The 17,648-nt window shown below is 37.3% G+C and overlaps 1 protein-coding gene across 1 annotated transcript in view; it reads right to left on the reverse strand.

The window, feature by feature from the left end:
• ADAMTS20 (ADAM metallopeptidase with thrombospondin type 1 motif 20) overlaps nucleotides 1-17,648 on the reverse strand; it is a 194,035-nt gene that overhangs the window by 170,973 nt on the left and 5,414 nt on the right. The window contains exon 3 of the mRNA XM_024740424.1: nucleotides 5,819-5,981. Within this exon, the coding sequence (XP_024596192.1) occupies nucleotides 5,819-5,981 (163 nt within the window). The remainder of the gene's footprint in view (nucleotides 1-5,818; nucleotides 5,982-17,648) is intronic.

Below are 17,648 nucleotides of genomic sequence, written 5' to 3' on the forward strand. Positions count from 1 at the left end.
ATCATGATATATACATTTCAAAATACACCTGACAGACTGGATAAACATACCTTCTGGTTCCTAACATACTGGTTCCCTTCCTCATTTGCCCATTTCACACAATTCACCCAATGTGGGAATCATTAACTTCACTATAAGTAAAACTGGATAACACAAGACTTCACAAATAAAATAGGACTTCAAAGCTCTGGGAATTGCCACAGGCCTAATAATGCAACACAAAATAAGCATCAAATATAGCAGACTGATTCTTCTCTTTGGAATGCATTCTTAAATACACGCACATTTCACAATCATGGCAAAGCAGAGCACACAACTGGCAAAACAGGTCAGCTAATAAAATAACCCTGTACGTGTGGAACAAACAATTGTCACAGCACCACGAGGTCTTCCCCTCACAGAAAACATGCATAAGTTGAGGATGATTATAGCTCAGAATTACTCTAAGGATCAGTGACATATGACTATGAAGAGTGCTTTGAAAAGCACAGAACCATATATATGTATCTTCTATTCCATAGCATTCACAGTCTCAAAATCTTAATAGGTCAAATTTCACAGTTTAGGATATTTCTTTGGTTTGGGATGAAATTTAACTTAAGAACATTACTAGTACAATAAGACTGAATAGCCACTTAGGAAAATAGTAAACTACTTTCAGGCACTTTAGAATACTGATGAACAAATAAAGCAAAACAGGAAAACCTAAGTGGGTGAGGCAAATAATTTGTTATCCAAATATAAATCAGTCTTTTCTAGTTAATTGAATAAGGCTTTAAAAAGCAATACTTGTTAAGTTTCCACTATAGCGTGTGCTTGATTTAGACATAAATTTGGACACCAAAAGAATAAAGGCTTCTTTTGGGGGTGCAGGCGAAGAGCGAGATAGAAGAGAGAATGGCTTCGGATTTAGATGTATTGAGTCTAAGATGCCGCTGGGACATCCAAGAAAACATCAGTATCACGCAGTTGTAAACCTGAGATTTCATCTCAAGACGAGCTGAATATAAACATTTTTAAGTTCTCTAACGTTTAAGTTAGTAGTTAAAATTAGAGAAGTATAAAAAACCACAGACTATATAAGAAATGGTGTAAACTGGTGGCCAAGAAGAGCACTTTTAAAAAATGTTTACCTCAGAAGATGGTAAAGTAACAACGACCAGGAACTGAAATGGGAAGAAGGGTAAGAAAGAAAAGCAGCAAAGATGGACGCAAAGTGTGTCAGAGAAGCCAAAGTTGATCAAGAGTGAGAAATAATCCCCCCAAATGACGTAACAGTAAGCCTGAGAGAGATGATTGCTTTTGGCAAGTACAAGCTCATAAGAGATCTTTGAGAGAGTAGTTTTAATAAAGGGTGGGCAAATGAGTAACATCTCTATAGTCATTTCTATAAATATTTAGAAGCTTGAGCTGACTCTTAAAAATACCATTAACAAGTTATTAGTTCAAAATATTGGCCATTGTCACAGCCATATTTACAATCCTCTCTTCCTAGATTAATGGCACCTCCTTCTCTACCCACAAATTTATAAAATGTTATAAATGTCAGGAACCTTAGAAATCATTAAAAGATTGCAAACTGGCAGCCAACGGGCCAAATTCAGCTCTCATGTTTCTAACTTATTCCCCCACTTAAAAAAAATCTTAGATTTTCAGCTTCTCTGTAAGATACAAAGGATCTGGTAATAATGGTCCCACACTTCCAATGCACCTTTTGCAAGAAGCATGTCTATTCCACTGCCCTAAGGATACCTCAACGTCTTAATGACACCTCACTTCACTCATTTCTGGTAACTGCCTTCCTGTACCTGTGAGGTATCTAAGATAGAAACTCCTAAACTTGACTTAAATAGGAACAACTAAATTCATCAGCCATTCACTACCTACTCTAGGTTAAGACCCAGAGAGGTTAAGGTCTCAAAGTCAGTTAGAGAGCCAGAAGTAGAACTCTGTTCCCTGACTCCCAGCTTACTAAGTGAACCGTGGCTTCTGCTGACACTAAAGATACCTCTGGGTTTCCCCAAACACATGCTGATTAATTATCTTTAAAGGAAAGGGAAATCATCTATATCTAAATATAATTTTATTAAGAAGACAATTCTCAGACATTCACAGAAATATCCAAATTGATCCCTCACAAAAAAAAATCTTTACCATATCATCAAAATTGAAGGAAATGCGTTAAGGAAATCATCTTTAATTTATTCTTTATGTGCACTTTACTTGTTTGACACGTCCTTTGTTGACAAGAGAGCTGCTTTCTTGGATTCGGTCTTTCTGCCTTCAGTCTTTTCTTATTCAAACCCAAAGTTATCTTTAAAAATAATCTGCCAGCTGAGTAATAAGTTGTAAGAGAGGATGTCTCTGTTTTGGAAGTTCTTCATTTCCCCAGGGCTTATGGAATAGCCTACAAGACCCTGGAGCCCTCTCGGTCGGCTTGTGTGCCTTCACGGCCTCATCTTCCCTTACCTCCTACACTCTTCTTCACACACATCAGGACGCTGAGGACACAAATATTATTCCCCCTTATCTAGAGGTCTGTCCTAAGCAACTGCTGTAGTTTTTGTAACTGATGAGTTGGCATTAATCACAGGAGCAAACTAATAGCCAAAGATGTTTATATGTCCGCCACAGTCCAGCTTTCAACAAGCACACTGAAACCGTATTACGAACCTTCCGACCACAAACCACAAATTGTGATCAGTGGTTCACTTCCTGCCCAACAGGAGACACCCTGTGTAACAACTTCCCATCACTGCAGAAACAAAGCCTTTGCCCATGCTTTTCCCTCCCTCCTTCACCTCCTGACCAAGCTGGGTGCTTCTCCATGAGACCCAGGGGGGCATGTCCCCATCTCTTGGGGACTGTAAGTAATAAACTCTTCTTTCAAAGGCAGTTATCTCTATGTCTATCTTCTTAGCATACTTAACTAAAATAAATCCCGCAGATGTTTTAATATAAGCCCATCCTCCTTTTTTTTTTTTTCTTAGAAAATACCGATAAATCCTTCACAGTGAAAATTAAATGGTTTAAATGTCACCTCCTTGGTGAAACCCAAGGCAATTTTTGTTGCTCAGCCCCATGATCTGCTCCTAACACAGGTAGGGCAGCCTCCGCTCAGTTTTGCAATTTTTCTGTTTTTGTGTTCTTTTGTACCCATTGGGCTTGGAGAACCTAAATGAAGAGAAACACTCAAGTCTTACCCAGTTCCCTCCTTTATATATATTAAGGACTCAATGAATAAATTTGCAATGGGAGAAAGGGAGCAAGGCTCACGCGGTCCCTTGAAGAACACAGACCAGCTCTGATCCGCCTTGGAGGATAAACAACAGCAGAACCACACTTAACAGAATCCAGAGGTTTATTTTCATTCCTGTCGGGCTTTTCAGGGCTTACCTCTCCCTTGGGTTTTAATTTTGTTACTATGTGGTTGTTTGTTCATTTCATGGGTTTTATGGGCTTGTTTTGCTATTTCCACTGGATTTTACTTAGACTAAGTCTGATGTCTACCTGGGAACCTGGCATCCACAAAGGCTTAGGTTTGGCTACCAAATATAATTCGTATGGCCTCAAGGCACATGGTGAAATCTGATGTTAAAAACAACTTAACCTAATTCATCAAGGCTGAAGTCACTATGAATTACAACATTTTAGGGTTGCAATGAATTAAAATCAATAGAAATATGGGGGGGAAATGACCTTTCCTTTTCCAATTAATCCTTTTGGTTCAAGCGCTAAATCTTTAGGCCTACCTATTTGAAGAATTCTCCTGAATGAAGGTTTACCTTTAGAATAGGTAAGATTCTGCAAGTATTTCTGAACAACAATGTGTGAACTGGGGAAGAAGATAAAAGCCTTTGATAACATTTTACTAATTACATTTATAACTCTCCATTTTTACTAACAAGATGATGATTAACAGGTAAGTATTTAGGCCACTAATTGATTGCCTTTTTTAGTGATTAAAAATATGCATGTCAATTATACCTAAAAATGTAGGTAATTTAAGAACTGAAAAGAATGATACTACTTTTAACATTTTAGTAGATAAATGTTGTGGGAAATAATATCATGATTAAAAGTAAATCCTATAGCTTTCTACTTGCTTGTTATTTGTAGCTTTAAATAAATAATAAATCTAACTTAGTATGAGTTTTTTGGTTTTTTAAACAAAAGGGCCTGGCTTTTCTTGAACCATTCTCTTTCTGATAATGAACACTGACTGTGAATGCAAAACCTTGCATATCATTATGTGAAACATTTATGCATTCAGAGTGTCTACTTGGTGGCTTTCTTCTTAAGAAGCTAAACAATTCATTAAACAAGCTGCTCCTGAATGGTAGATCAGAACAAGCATAAGCTGCCTTCTGTAGAATTCTATTGTGGAGCTGTACCCATTTGTGTTTTCTTTGAAGCCACAAAAATGAAACCCTTATGCTCATATTAAAAGCATAAGAAAGGCATCTATTGTGTCAATAGATTTAAAACACGGCCTTAGACACAGTGAGAACCACTCCAAAATGGCACTCCTATAATAGCAAAGGTTAAGAAGTGCATTCCCAGGGAAAACCTTCAAAGGCCTACATATCATTATATCCCAAAACAGATGGCATCGCAGTGTTTGGAACTATAGTTTATGGACACCTACAATCTCAAATAAATCCTTTCTAATCCCACTCTTTTGTCTAGATTTTGTACTTTGATGATAACTGCAGGTGCTTTTCTCCATTCTTCATAGGGTGACAGAGTGACAAAATGATACAGTGGAGATTCATGTACATATATGGACACAACTCTTAATACAACTTCTATGCAATGTACAAGTATTCTACTAGCAACAGACTTACACTTTATAGAAACTGGCAATTCCTAGATTCGGATCTATGACAAATCATTAGTCTGAATTTTATAGGAAATAATGAAAAAAAACACATCTCTCATATTGCTGAAAATATAAACTGATAAAAACCACTTTGCAAAACAATGTGGAATTCTCTAGTATCTATGTGTATACTTTGGAAAAACTCAAACACAGGAGACGAGGACAAAAAATTTCACAGCAGCATTGTTTATAATAGCAAAAAACTACAAATAACCCAAAAGCTCATCAACAGGAAAATGGATATGTGAACTGTGATATACTCAGCAATGAAAATGAACAGCTGCTACATGTACCCACGTGGATGAACCTCAGAAACAATGCTAAGCAAAAAAGTCCCAGAAAACGATCTGCAATGCTTCCTTCATGCAAATTTAAAAGCATGCAAAATTGAGCAACATGTTATTGTTACTTAGGTTCAGTTTTTTTTTTAATCATGTAAAATTCTGCTGAGAAAAATCATACTACTGTGACTAACAGATTGAAATAAAAGTTTTCTGATTTTTTGCTACAAATCTCAGATACAGTGGACCCTTGAACAACACGGGTTAGAATTGCACAGGTCCACTTATGTGAGTTTTTTTCACTAAATTTGTACTACAGTACTACATGATCATGGTTGTTTGAATCCATGGATGGAGAACTGAATATAAGGAGGGCTGACTATAAAGTTATACATGTATTTTCAACTGTGAGGGTGTCAGTGCCCCTATCCAACATGCTGTTCAAGGGTCAACTCTACTGAACACATTTTTGGATTCAAATTTAGTCTACAACAAAATTGCCTACAGATAATTTCTAATGGATCCTTACAGGTCAAGAAAATTTATTTAAGATATCATATATATCAATATTTAAGGAAAATATGTAAATTCTAACCTGAAAAAGATTTAAATAGTATCATATTTTTACTGTAAAGAGTTTTACTTCATAGTTTACCTGAAACTTCACAAGGCTTGTGAGACTGCAGGAAATAGCTCCTCTTTAATTCCTGTCTGTATATAAGATGTGGCTTGTTATGATCATCTTCATGTTCACTCCCATCTGCCTTCATTATAGGTTCTAAGAAATATTCACCATCATGTGCTTTAAATGTTCCCATCTGGAAATAAAGAAAATAAAAATTAATTTTCTTCTGTCACTAAGCAGAGAAAGCACGCTGTGCCACAGGTTAAAGTGAGAGCACAGAAACAAGACAGCCAGGAGTTCATTCACTAAATGCCATCAACTAAACATAATGTTTCTTTCCTGGCTCACTTCTCCCTCTTATGTATAAAGTCACGGAGACTGGGTAATATTCCAGTAAACCAAGGTGAAATGACAGGTATTCCAGGTATAAAGAATAGCATAGGCAAAGGCATTAAAATGGCCAAAGGCTTAGCACATTCTAGAAGTAAGAAAGCCTCTTTGGCTTGGTCTATGTAAGGTAATAGAGTGAGACAAGACTTAAAAGGAAGGCTGGGGTCAGATAAAAGATCTTGAATGTGACGCTAGCAATTTAGAATTTGTAAGCAATGGGGAGCCACTGAAGAGTTTTCTCAAAGACATGTCTCCTAAATTCCAGAATCCAACATCCAACTTGCTTTTTTGACACTTCCTAGTAGCATTCTCAACCTCAACATGTCCAAAGACAAACTCTTTCTTTTCAGTCCAAACCTGCTATTTCTTCAATGCTCCCTCCTCAGTAAATGGCAACAGTATTATTCAGATAGCTTAGGACAAAAATCCTTAGAGAGAAACCAAGGATGGGTCTCTCTCAAATCCCACATTCAATTCATCTGCAAATGTAAATGGCTCAACCTTCAAGGTATAACTGAAATCCAACCACTTCTCCCAAATTTTATCACTACACCCATGATCTAACCTAACTTTCTCTTCTTTCTGAACTAAATCAATAGCCCTCTATTGTCTCTACAGAGGAGTCACAGTAATTTTTAAGTCTAGATCACGTTGCTCTCAAATCAAAAAAACAAATACAAAAAAGTAACATGACTTTTCACATCATTCAGTAAGATTCAAATTCCTTACCATTGTCCACAATGTCCTGCGTGATCTGCCCACCCCTTTGCACCACCCGGCCCCTCCAAGCACACAGATGACCAACAGTTCTGACTTCACCTTCTCCCATTCTACCTTGGCTCATTCTACAGCTCCATTCCTGATGTCTTTGCTATTCCTCAAACATGACAAATATTCTCTCACCTCAGGACCTTTGCACTTTCTAAACCTGCCTCAAGCACTCTTTTTCCTGATCACTCCCACTATCACTTGTTTCAGGTCCCTACTCAACATTCATGACCCTATTTAAAAATGTTACCGAGCCTCCTACGTCTATCCCCACTATCCAGTTTCATTTTTCTCCATAATGCTTATCACTACCTGAGAGATTATTATTTATATTTGTTTCTTGTCTGATACCATCCACTAAAATATAAGTCCATGAGAGTAGAGCTTTGACTGTATTCTTCTCTGCATGCCTGTCATGCCTACCACATAGCGGATATTGGATAACATATATTAAAGGAATGAATAAGACTATAAGACATGGAATTTAATCTAGTGACACTGTATGGTAGAATACTAGCAGTTATAAGATAGAGGCTATAGCCCAGAAGAGAGGTAACAAAACCTGAATTACGGTGACAGTGATGGTATAGCAGTTGGAAGAGAAAGATTATCAGATGCGAATGCCTGAGGAAAGCAGAAAAACAGACAGTGAGAGGGAGAACTTATGATAGAGATAATTTTCTGGGAACATAATATTTACCAAAATGACTCCAGAAATGTTAAAAATCCAAACAGACTCCTTTTCTACCAAACAACAGAAAAAGATGTCAGAGTTACATCACAAAAACTCCTGGCCTTGATGATTTCATAGAGGAATTCCACCAAACCTTGAAAGAGCAGATAATCCCATTGTTATTTGAACTGTTCCCAAAAATGAAAAAAAATCCAAGTTATTTTTATGAAGCTAGTGCAAACATATAGCAAAGCCTGGTAAAGACAGCACAAAACAAAACAACCACCCAGAAAAACAAAACAAATACAGGACAAGCTCACATATGAATATCAAGCTAAAAGTCCGAAACTGTATTAACAAACAAGATACAGTAATGTGTGAAAAATACATGACGAGGTGAAGTTTATCATGAGAATGTAACTATGGCTCAATATTGGAAATCTTAATTCATCATCACCACTTACACAAATGGAAAAAAAATCACATGTCTTTTGAAAAAAATCACCAAACATTCTTGATCTTAAAAATATCAATAAAATATAAATAGGTAGATGCTCCCTTAACACGATAAACTCTATCACAGCCCAAAGACAGTATCATGCATAACAAAGATACATGCAAGGCATTCCCACTTAGATCAGGAATATAAGGATGCCCAGTATCACCTGTCCTAGACAACAGAATTAGATAAAAGATTAGAAACATAAAATTGGAAAGGAAGAGTTAAAACTTTCATCTTCATAGGTAACATCAGTGTATACCTTAACAAATAAGAACTAACTGAAAAACTACTATAAGAACTAAGTGAATTCAGTGAGAAAATACACAGGCTTCAATAATATTCATGTGTATAAAAAACAGTGAGAAGATACTATGGAAGAAGCAATCCAATTTACAAAAAAATGGTTAAATGCCCAGGAATAGAACAAATTTGTCAGATTCCTGTAAAATGTCAAAGGTCTACTGGAGAACAAAGGAAGAGAACTTAGAAACTACTTGCCATGTTCCTCAATATAACAAGATCTCAAAAAAAATACCAACAGATTTTTTAACATGTAAACTACTTCCAAAGTACATACAGAAAAAAGAAATAACCAAGATAATTATAAGAAAACAGTGAGATGGGACTAGCACTATAAGATGCTAAAATATTATAAAGCCACATTAGTTAAATACTCCAATGCTGGCATGTGAGGAGACCAACGGACCAATGAACTGAAAAGAAAGGCAAGCAATAAATCCTAAACCACAGGACTTAGTATTATTAGTGTATAGACTGCATCTCAAATCAATGAGGAAAGAGTATATTTAATAAATAGATTGCGACATGTGGACATCTGGACAAAATAATTTGGATACATCCCACACAGAATAAATTCCAAAGGGTCAGTGATGTAAACTTTTGAAATAAAACTGTAAAAGCACTAGAAGGTAACATGAGAGAATGCCCCTTTCACTTTGGAATAGGGAAGGTCATTCTAACCATGACTCAAAACCCATTAAAAAAATGTTAAACTTCACTCAGGAAGAACAGAAATTACTACTAAACTGAGAAACCATTTCCACCTATGAGACTGGCAAAATTCTAAATGTTTTATAACATACTTCAGATGTGTCTGGAAAAACGGGCACTCTGATACACAGCCGTTGAAAATGTAAATTAGTGCAATCACAATGCAAAGCATTTAGCAATATCTATGGCAACTACAAATGTGTTTGTTCTTTAACACAGCAATTCCCCTTTTGAAAATTTATCCTACAGATACTGTACATTTCCACACATGTTGAGCTAACATAATTAAGGTTACTAACTACAGCACTGTTTTTAACAGCAAAATATTGGAACCAATTCAATAGTCCACTGTTAAAAAGTATATTTACATAAACTATGGTATAACCATATAATGGAATATCTTGTTGTTACAGACAAAAAAGAATAAACATTTTATGTAGTGGTATGGAAAGACCTCCAATACAATTATTATACCAAAATATAAAACTGTAAAACAGGATGTATAGTATACTACCATTTGTGTAATAAAGGAAGGAAAAAACACTAAATATTTCTATTTGCCTGGAAGAAATGCTAGAAGGATTCATTAGAAACAGTACAGGTAGAGGTGGGAGAAAGCAGATGGATTCAGGATGGACTAGGTATAGCATCCTTTTCACTTCAGGTACTTCATATACACTGTTCCCAATTCCCACCCTTCACCTCATATTCCTGCCACCGCCCCCTGCCTGGTGGACTCCATCTCATCGTTCAAGTCTCAGCTTCAAATAGCAGCTACCCAGAAAGTTTTTCCTTTACCAGCTAACTAGGTAACCACATCCCTACCCCTAATCCTGACAATGTATTACTTTTTTAGAGTTTACTACTGTTTGACTTCTTCAGAGCACTTACAATGCTGTATTTATATATTCGTTTGCTATTTATAACTGTTCTCCCTCATTAGACAGGCTTCATACAGGAAGAGACCTAGCCCTGAATTTACACTGCCTTATACAGTACCTGACACACAGCCAGCGTGGTACACAATAAATATCTGTTAAACCAAGAAAGAGATTATTTCCTACTTTTTGTAAACTCAGCTTATGTTGAGCAGAGAAGTAGGACAAATCTGGACTCGCAAGCTGGAGCTAGAATATGAACTCCTGAATGTAGGGATGTTATAATAAAAAGAGTCCATAAGCAGGTGAGAAAAAAAATTGCATTTTTATTACCATGAACCTATAACTGAAAGTTAGAATTTTCTTCAACTGTGAATGTAGGCAACAAATCCCAGTGATGTTGCCAGTGGAGAGCAGATATTTTCATCACATGAAGATGTTTGAGATCTCAAAATATTGTTTATGCTCAACAACTCTGTTATTAGATCTTATTTAATGTGATAATAGGTAAAATTTTACATAACTATTTTTAATATCCTGATAACTGTATTTCAATAAAATTGGTTTATTTTGTAATTTATCTTAGGCACTTGAAAACATTCTGAGAAGGGCTCCATTGGTGAATTATCAACAGGTTTGAAGAGAAATGGGAGGAGGAAGGAGAGTCAAAGCGATAACTTCAGAAGATTAAATAATATCTTCGTGCAGCTGCTAAGACAGCAAGGGATGAAACAGAAAGAACTTGCACCCACTGGTAGTCAAGAGAGTGGAAAGAATCCCTCAAATGGTCAGCTCTGACCAATAAATCTCTTTCTCTAGTTTGGTGAGGCTAAATCATCGAGGGTAGGCATTTATCATAATTTCAATAACTAACTTGGTTCTATACAGCAGACATCATTCATATACACTTATAATTTATTTCCACCTAATAATAACTGAGGTAAGTTATTATTATCCCCATGTTCCTGAGATGAATGAGGAACAGTGAGGTTAAGTACCTTGTCCAAGTCTTACCACCTAGTAAGTGACAGGACCAAGATGTGAACCCAGTTAGGCTGGCTCCACAGTTCATGCCTTAACACAATGCACTGTGCTAGTGATCATACACCAATTCTGATAAACCCTACAAGACAGCTGAAAAATACTTAATGAGTAGGCAGAGTTCTAGGGGCTAGAGATACAGAGGTGAGCATGACGAAATCCCTGCCTTCAAAGAATTCATACTTACATGGGAAAAGACAGATAATAAAAATGTAATATGCCTGGTGGTAACAAGTACAATAAAGAAAATAAGACAAGGAGACAGAGAATCCCAGAGGGTGGGGGGAGGCACTCTAGGCTGAGGCTAGAATAACGAGGGGGTAGCCATGGAAAACTCTGGGAGAACACTGCAAACAGAAGAGTGGTGACTGAAAGGCCCAGTGACGGGGAAAAGCTTGGCAGGTTTGAGTGACAGAGAACAGTGAGGCTGAAACTTTGCCAACAAGGGGATACACAGCAGAAGCTCAACAGGTAGGGGCAGGCTGCACTTATTATGCTTGACACTGGAAAGCACTCATCAGGCCTCCAAATACACAAATGTACATTTACCTACATGTAAAACTTGGCAAGTTTCCACTTAGAAAAGCATATTTCTGTGAAAAACCAATTCAGAAATGAATAACTAAATTATGGATGCTATGATAAGCACAGCTTTAGTGAATGAGGCTTCATTTTCATTTCTTAATTATCTTTAAATTATTTAGGGATAATAACTTTGAAATTGTTGCTTTAAATTCCATTGTAAAGAGCATATGTAAATCACTATTTTAACTGAATAGTCACTGCAAGCTGTTTAAATGATTAGGGCAATTATAGTCATAAATTCTTTACATTCATAATTATTACCACACCAACTTCTCCTTAAAGGTACCAAAGCCTTTACTATTTTTACAGTTCCCAAACCTAAAACATTGCCTGAGACGTAGCAGGCACTCAACACATATCTGTAGAAATAAACATTTTTTTAAATAAATTTATCTATTTATTTTATTTTTGGCTGTGTTGGGTCTTCGTTGCTTCACGTAGGCTTTCTCTAGTTGCAGCGAGCAGGGGCTACTCTTCGTTGCGGTGCGCGGGCTTCTCATTGTGGTGGTTTCTCTTGTTGCGGAGCCCGGGCTCTAGGCACACGGGCTTCAGTAGTTGTGGCTCACGGGCTTAGTTGCTCCATGGCACGTGGGATCTTCCCGGACCAGGGCTCAAGCTCATGTCCCCTGCATTGGCAGGCAGATTCTTAACCACTGCGCCACCAGGGAAGCCCGAAATAAACATTTTTGTAACATGGTAAAGTACCTGATTTTCCCCCCATATACCCTTTAGTAATCCTTTTTTTTTCCTCTAATATTCTTAAGTTACAATAGTTTAGGGACTTGTCTGAGATATAGTTACATGATTTTGTTTTCTTTTAATGCTGAAAAGTAAAATGTGTAGGTGCTCTTGGTTACATAATGTGCTAGTATATTAGGATTACACATTTTTAAAAGGCTTAAAAATTAAGGAAATTCCATCAGATATACTGAAATTCTAGTCTGTAAAATAGAAAAATTTATAAAGAATTCATCTATTTCTTAGATACTTTTCTAGTATACTATACTCTAGCATATTTCATTCATTCTACCAGTGCTTATTTCCCAAATATAACTACAAATCCCTTATTTTCAATACATACCAAAATTCCAGCTTTCTTTGCTTTCCCAGAAAAAATAATTAATTATACTTAGAGGTAACAAAGACTACTTTTGAAACTTGAGTAAATGGACCCATGGGAAAAAAATCACTTTCTACCCTTTTTAAAAAGCATGCTGAGCAGAAGAAATGTGATAGCATCCTGGTAAAAGATACAAATAGGAATGAGGCAGCTTGTTACTCATCCCAAAACTATTTTGAATAATGTCACACTTTCCCCAAACAATACTGTAAATATCTATACCTTGAAAACTTTTTTTTATATACCTTTTGGATCAAACTCTGTCTACGAGATACTTCTATGATAATGTTCCAATAAAGCCACACATGGGTCCAACCTGCACTCCCATGTGAAAGATGAATATAGCTGTTTCGAGTCCATCAGCACTTCCTTTAGTCATGCTGGAACACTCTAGCCTGCTAATAATACTGCCTTTATAACTCAGAGGCCTTTTCTTCAACAAAACCTCATGCTTAAAAGAGTAATTTCAAGAAAAAATAATTTGTCCTCAAAGGGGTTTGCCCATATTTATCAATGAAGGACTTAAAAGCATTATGCTTCCAGCAATTTTTCTATAAGCCACCCCACTGCAGAGGACTTTCTCTTCAAAAAATAAAAATATTAGAGCTTTGCCTAAAGGCTCCTAAGGAAGCACTTATTTTTTTTTTTTCAACTTGGAAAGGAACCTCGTAAGGCATTGGAGGACTTAATAAAACAGGTGGTTCGTAGAATTATATTTAGATCATGCCATATTTTTAGCAACCTGCCTATCTGCGGAGGGGCACTGCAATTTGATTCATGAGAAATGCCAATCAAATTTCAAAGTCTTTCTTTTGATGACTATTAAAAGTAGCATAACTAGTTTTCACTTGGGCAAAGGGTTCCCATTTACTTGAAGCAATGATCTTCCATTTGCCAAGGCAGCAAGTGATTATGCAACTGGTTCCAATTTACTCTCATAGGTCAAAATTTTTATGTTTAGAGAATTTTTATACAATAGTTTTTCCAAACTGTTCTTATTTCAGTATTTTGACATTCATTCATATATTTTTCCCTAAATACATGGCAAACACATGTACTATAGCCACCAATAATAATGTACTCTCAGATTTTATTAAAGGGTGAAAACAACAAGCACAAAATTTAAACCATTTGGACTCTTTTCCCAAATCATTTACAGTTATCACATAAGCACTGGCAGCTATAGAACTAGTTCAAAATAAAGGTACTATTAAACAAGGCAATTATTTAGAATCAATACTGAGAATTTATTTTAGTAACAGATTGCTCTCAACTATTAATAAAATTGGATTTTCATTTAAGGACTGAATCACTGGTAATTACTACCATGAAGATGAAAATGTTTAGTTTCTCAATCTTTAATCATATGTCACATTAGAATCAGTTTGATGCTATTTGTAATAAGAAAGCCTGAGTATGAGTCCTGGGTCTGCACTCATGGAATCTTGGGCAAGCCACTTCATATCTCAAACCTCAGTTCCATGACTTATAAAACAAAACAAATAATTCTATCTACCTAACTTCCTTAGAAAGATAATGTGTGTTAAAATGATGTCAGTAACTGTTTTGAAAGTGAGTATAGTTTGATGTAGGATGGAAAAGTCTCCACTAAAAACATAAATGTTACAGCTACCCTTTTTTACCCTAAGCAGAGGGTAAGTGTTATGTAATAAAAGGTCATGAAGATTAACTCTGAGATTCATCTTTATTTTAGGGTACTCTGTTCAATGCAAAAGATATTTTCCCCTGACAGTTCCTCATTATAACACCACTGACCACACCTAGGAGATAGCATATTATACATAAGCACACATTGAATGAATGAATCGATGATATGAAGAATATGTAATTGGCTGCAGAAGCCTAAAGCAGAAGATTCATTGCAAAGTTTTTGAAAAGAGAGTCTTCTCTCCTCTAGTAGCATTCTTTATTCCCCATTCCACAGGGCAATTCCAGATCTCCGGTATAAATGTGAGAGGAAACATTGCTGATACTCACCTAAAAAGACACTGCTCTCTCACCACACCCCTACCCATGAGGATCAAGAAAATAAGACAGACTCTGGACTCATCTACCCGAGATTCGTGCAGCCAAATGATTCAGCTACATAAATAGTGTCCCAGCAACATCACTAACAAGGAGTGAATTCTGTAACATTTCTCTTTTTTGTAGGCACTGAGGTATGTTTGAGGTCACATGAACTCACTAAAAGTGGAGAGAACTGTCAAAGAAATGGCCACATTTCTTTGACCTGTGGGGTCCAGGTAGTGGTTCTCAGGACAGCCTCTGCCATCCTCTTACTAAAACATCTGCAGAGACATAAAGCCCAAAGTCATTATAACAATTAGAAATTTAAAACAGTAAGAAATGATAAAGAACTACTCTGTAGGTATATAATGGAAAGATGTTCATGATATATTGTCAAAATGTTATAAAGCAACATTACTTAACAAAGATATATGTATACAACCTGGTCAGCTCTTTGTAGAGAAGGTGGGACAAAGAAAAGAAGGCTCAGGATGGATCTGGAAAGATGAGTAGGAGTTTAAGGCAAAGGACATTCTAGACAAAAAGAAGAGTAAATATAAATTCAAACCATTATGAAGATTAAAGTAAACCTATGAGAGAATCAAACAAATGTTTCTAGAATAAGTATCTCTTTCTTGGCACCTCTCCTGTTATTAACTTTCCTGGTTAATAGCTACAGGATCACTCAGTCATTTAAGTCAGAGTCATTAGAACCATTTTGGTTGTCTGGTCCAAAATTCTAATGGGTCTCCTACAAGGTGGCTTAACTTCAGCACTACTGACATTTTGATAATTCTTCATTGTAGGAGGCTATTCTGGGCATTGTTGGATGTTTAGCAACATCCCTGGCCTCTACCCACCCGATGCAAGTAGCTTCCCTTGCCCCCTGTACAGCTGTGACAACCGAGTGTCCCCAGACTCTGCCAAATGTTCCCCGGGGGGACAAAACTGCCCCAGTTGAGAACCACTGGTCTCATAGTGCACCTTCCACAGGGACCCAACTCTTCTCGCCACTGCAACCACATTGCTTCCTGCGGCTCCCATTCCCTGCTCTTCCTTACTGCAGTGGTGATCTCCTCAGCACCTCGCTGCCTCCCCTGCTCCTTGCACCACGGTGCATAAGGGCAGACCCCTCCCAACACATCAAACTAACCCACCATCTACAGTCTAAGCCTTCACGCTTTCGCGGTACATTCCAGGCCTTAATCTGACTTCAACCTTACCTTTCACCCCCACCTCCTAATGCACCCTACTCTTCAGCTGCAGAGACCCACAAGAAGCCCTTGAATTTTCACATCCCCAAATGTTTATCCATCCCTCAAAGTCCAGCTGAGAAGCCTCCTCCAGCCCAGGTCTCATAACACTCTTCCTCCCTCCTTCCTCAAAGTTCACCCAGCACTCCTTGTACGCCTCTGTTAACAGTATTTAACAGATTATTTTCATTGAGTGTGTGTACATGTGCCCGGGGTCACTATGTGGTGGCCCTGAGAAGGCTGAGCATAATTGACCAAGGACCCCCACTCCAGGTTTTGAGATCCATCCGTGCGTGTGCCCCAGCCATATCTCCCATGCACCACTCCAGACAGTAACTGAGTGTGGCAAGGATATGAAGAGGAAACTCATTATAGGAGGCAAGGCACCGTTGTCCCAGGCAAATCTGGCTTGAGGGGTGCTTTGTTGAACCTTGCTTAGACTGCCCGGAAGCCCGGGATGCTTCCACCCAACATTTTCATCCTCTCTTCACCTGTTTCAGACTCCACTGCTCGCTCCTTTTTTCTAACACAGACACTTCCCCTATTAAACTCTTTGCACATTTAATCCCACCTTACTATCTGCTTCGTGGAGGACCTAGGCTAACACACGAATGTTAAAGGTAGAGGCATAAGAAATTCTCCCTAGTGTTGCTTGAGTATTTGACTAAGTATAGGAATAACTAAAAGGGATCCTTATGAGTTTTCCAACAAAAAAATATGAATACAGAATGGCATGTGTAATGACCTGAGGCTATGTGACTTCTGAGTAAATAGGAAGTTTAAAAAATAGTTTTCTAAGAAGACAAAAACCGGTAAAGACACTGCTGATAGTTTCCATACATTTATTTCCTGTCTGAACATGGAGGTACTACAGCACCTAAATAATCAGTCATCAGAGGGCATTAGTGCCTGACATGCCACAGAATGGTTCACATGAGAAACTTCAAAAAAGTACACACAGCCACTGCTCCGTGAGAATACTGTATAAGCCAGATGCAATGTCTGGTTTTATGACATCTGGAAACTGTTTCTTTCAACCAAAAAGACTGCATTGATTCAAATCCCACCAAGAAACAGTGAAGCTAATTGTCTAGGCGGTCGGGTTAGTCCCTGAGGGCCTTTGGAAGAAGGGAACCCAACCAGGTAATGTAAGAGAGCTGGTAGAGCGACAGGGGTTGTTGGGAATAGCCTCTGTACAATTTACATATGCCATTCTGACAAGGATATGCCCCAAATATTACAACTTATGGATACTGACCTCTACTTTGGCAAGAGTGTATCAACATCATGAGAAAATAGATAATATGGCCATGAAAACAAAGTTTAGAGTTGAATCAAGAGATATTAATGCCTGATAACTATATATTCTGTGACTTTATCAATGAACTAAAAACAGAGTTTGATTAGCCATTATATTACATATAGGTAACTTTATGATTTGGCTCTATTTTCATATCTACTATAGATTTTAGAAATGTCAAAATAAATAATCAGAAATGTTTGAATTATGTGGTAAATACTTACACTTAGAAGAAAGAAAAGTTACAGAGAAAGAAAGATTAGAAAAGCAAAAGTAGGGCTTCCCTGGTGGCGCAGTGGTTGAGAGTCCGC

The sequence above is a fragment of the Neophocaena asiaeorientalis genome, unplaced genomic scaffold (genome assembly GCF_003031525.2).
Source record: "Neophocaena asiaeorientalis asiaeorientalis breed wild unplaced genomic scaffold, Neophocaena_asiaeorientalis_V1.1 scaffold340, whole genome shotgun sequence".
Taxonomy (NCBI): domain Eukaryota; kingdom Metazoa; phylum Chordata; class Mammalia; order Artiodactyla; family Phocoenidae; genus Neophocaena; species Neophocaena asiaeorientalis.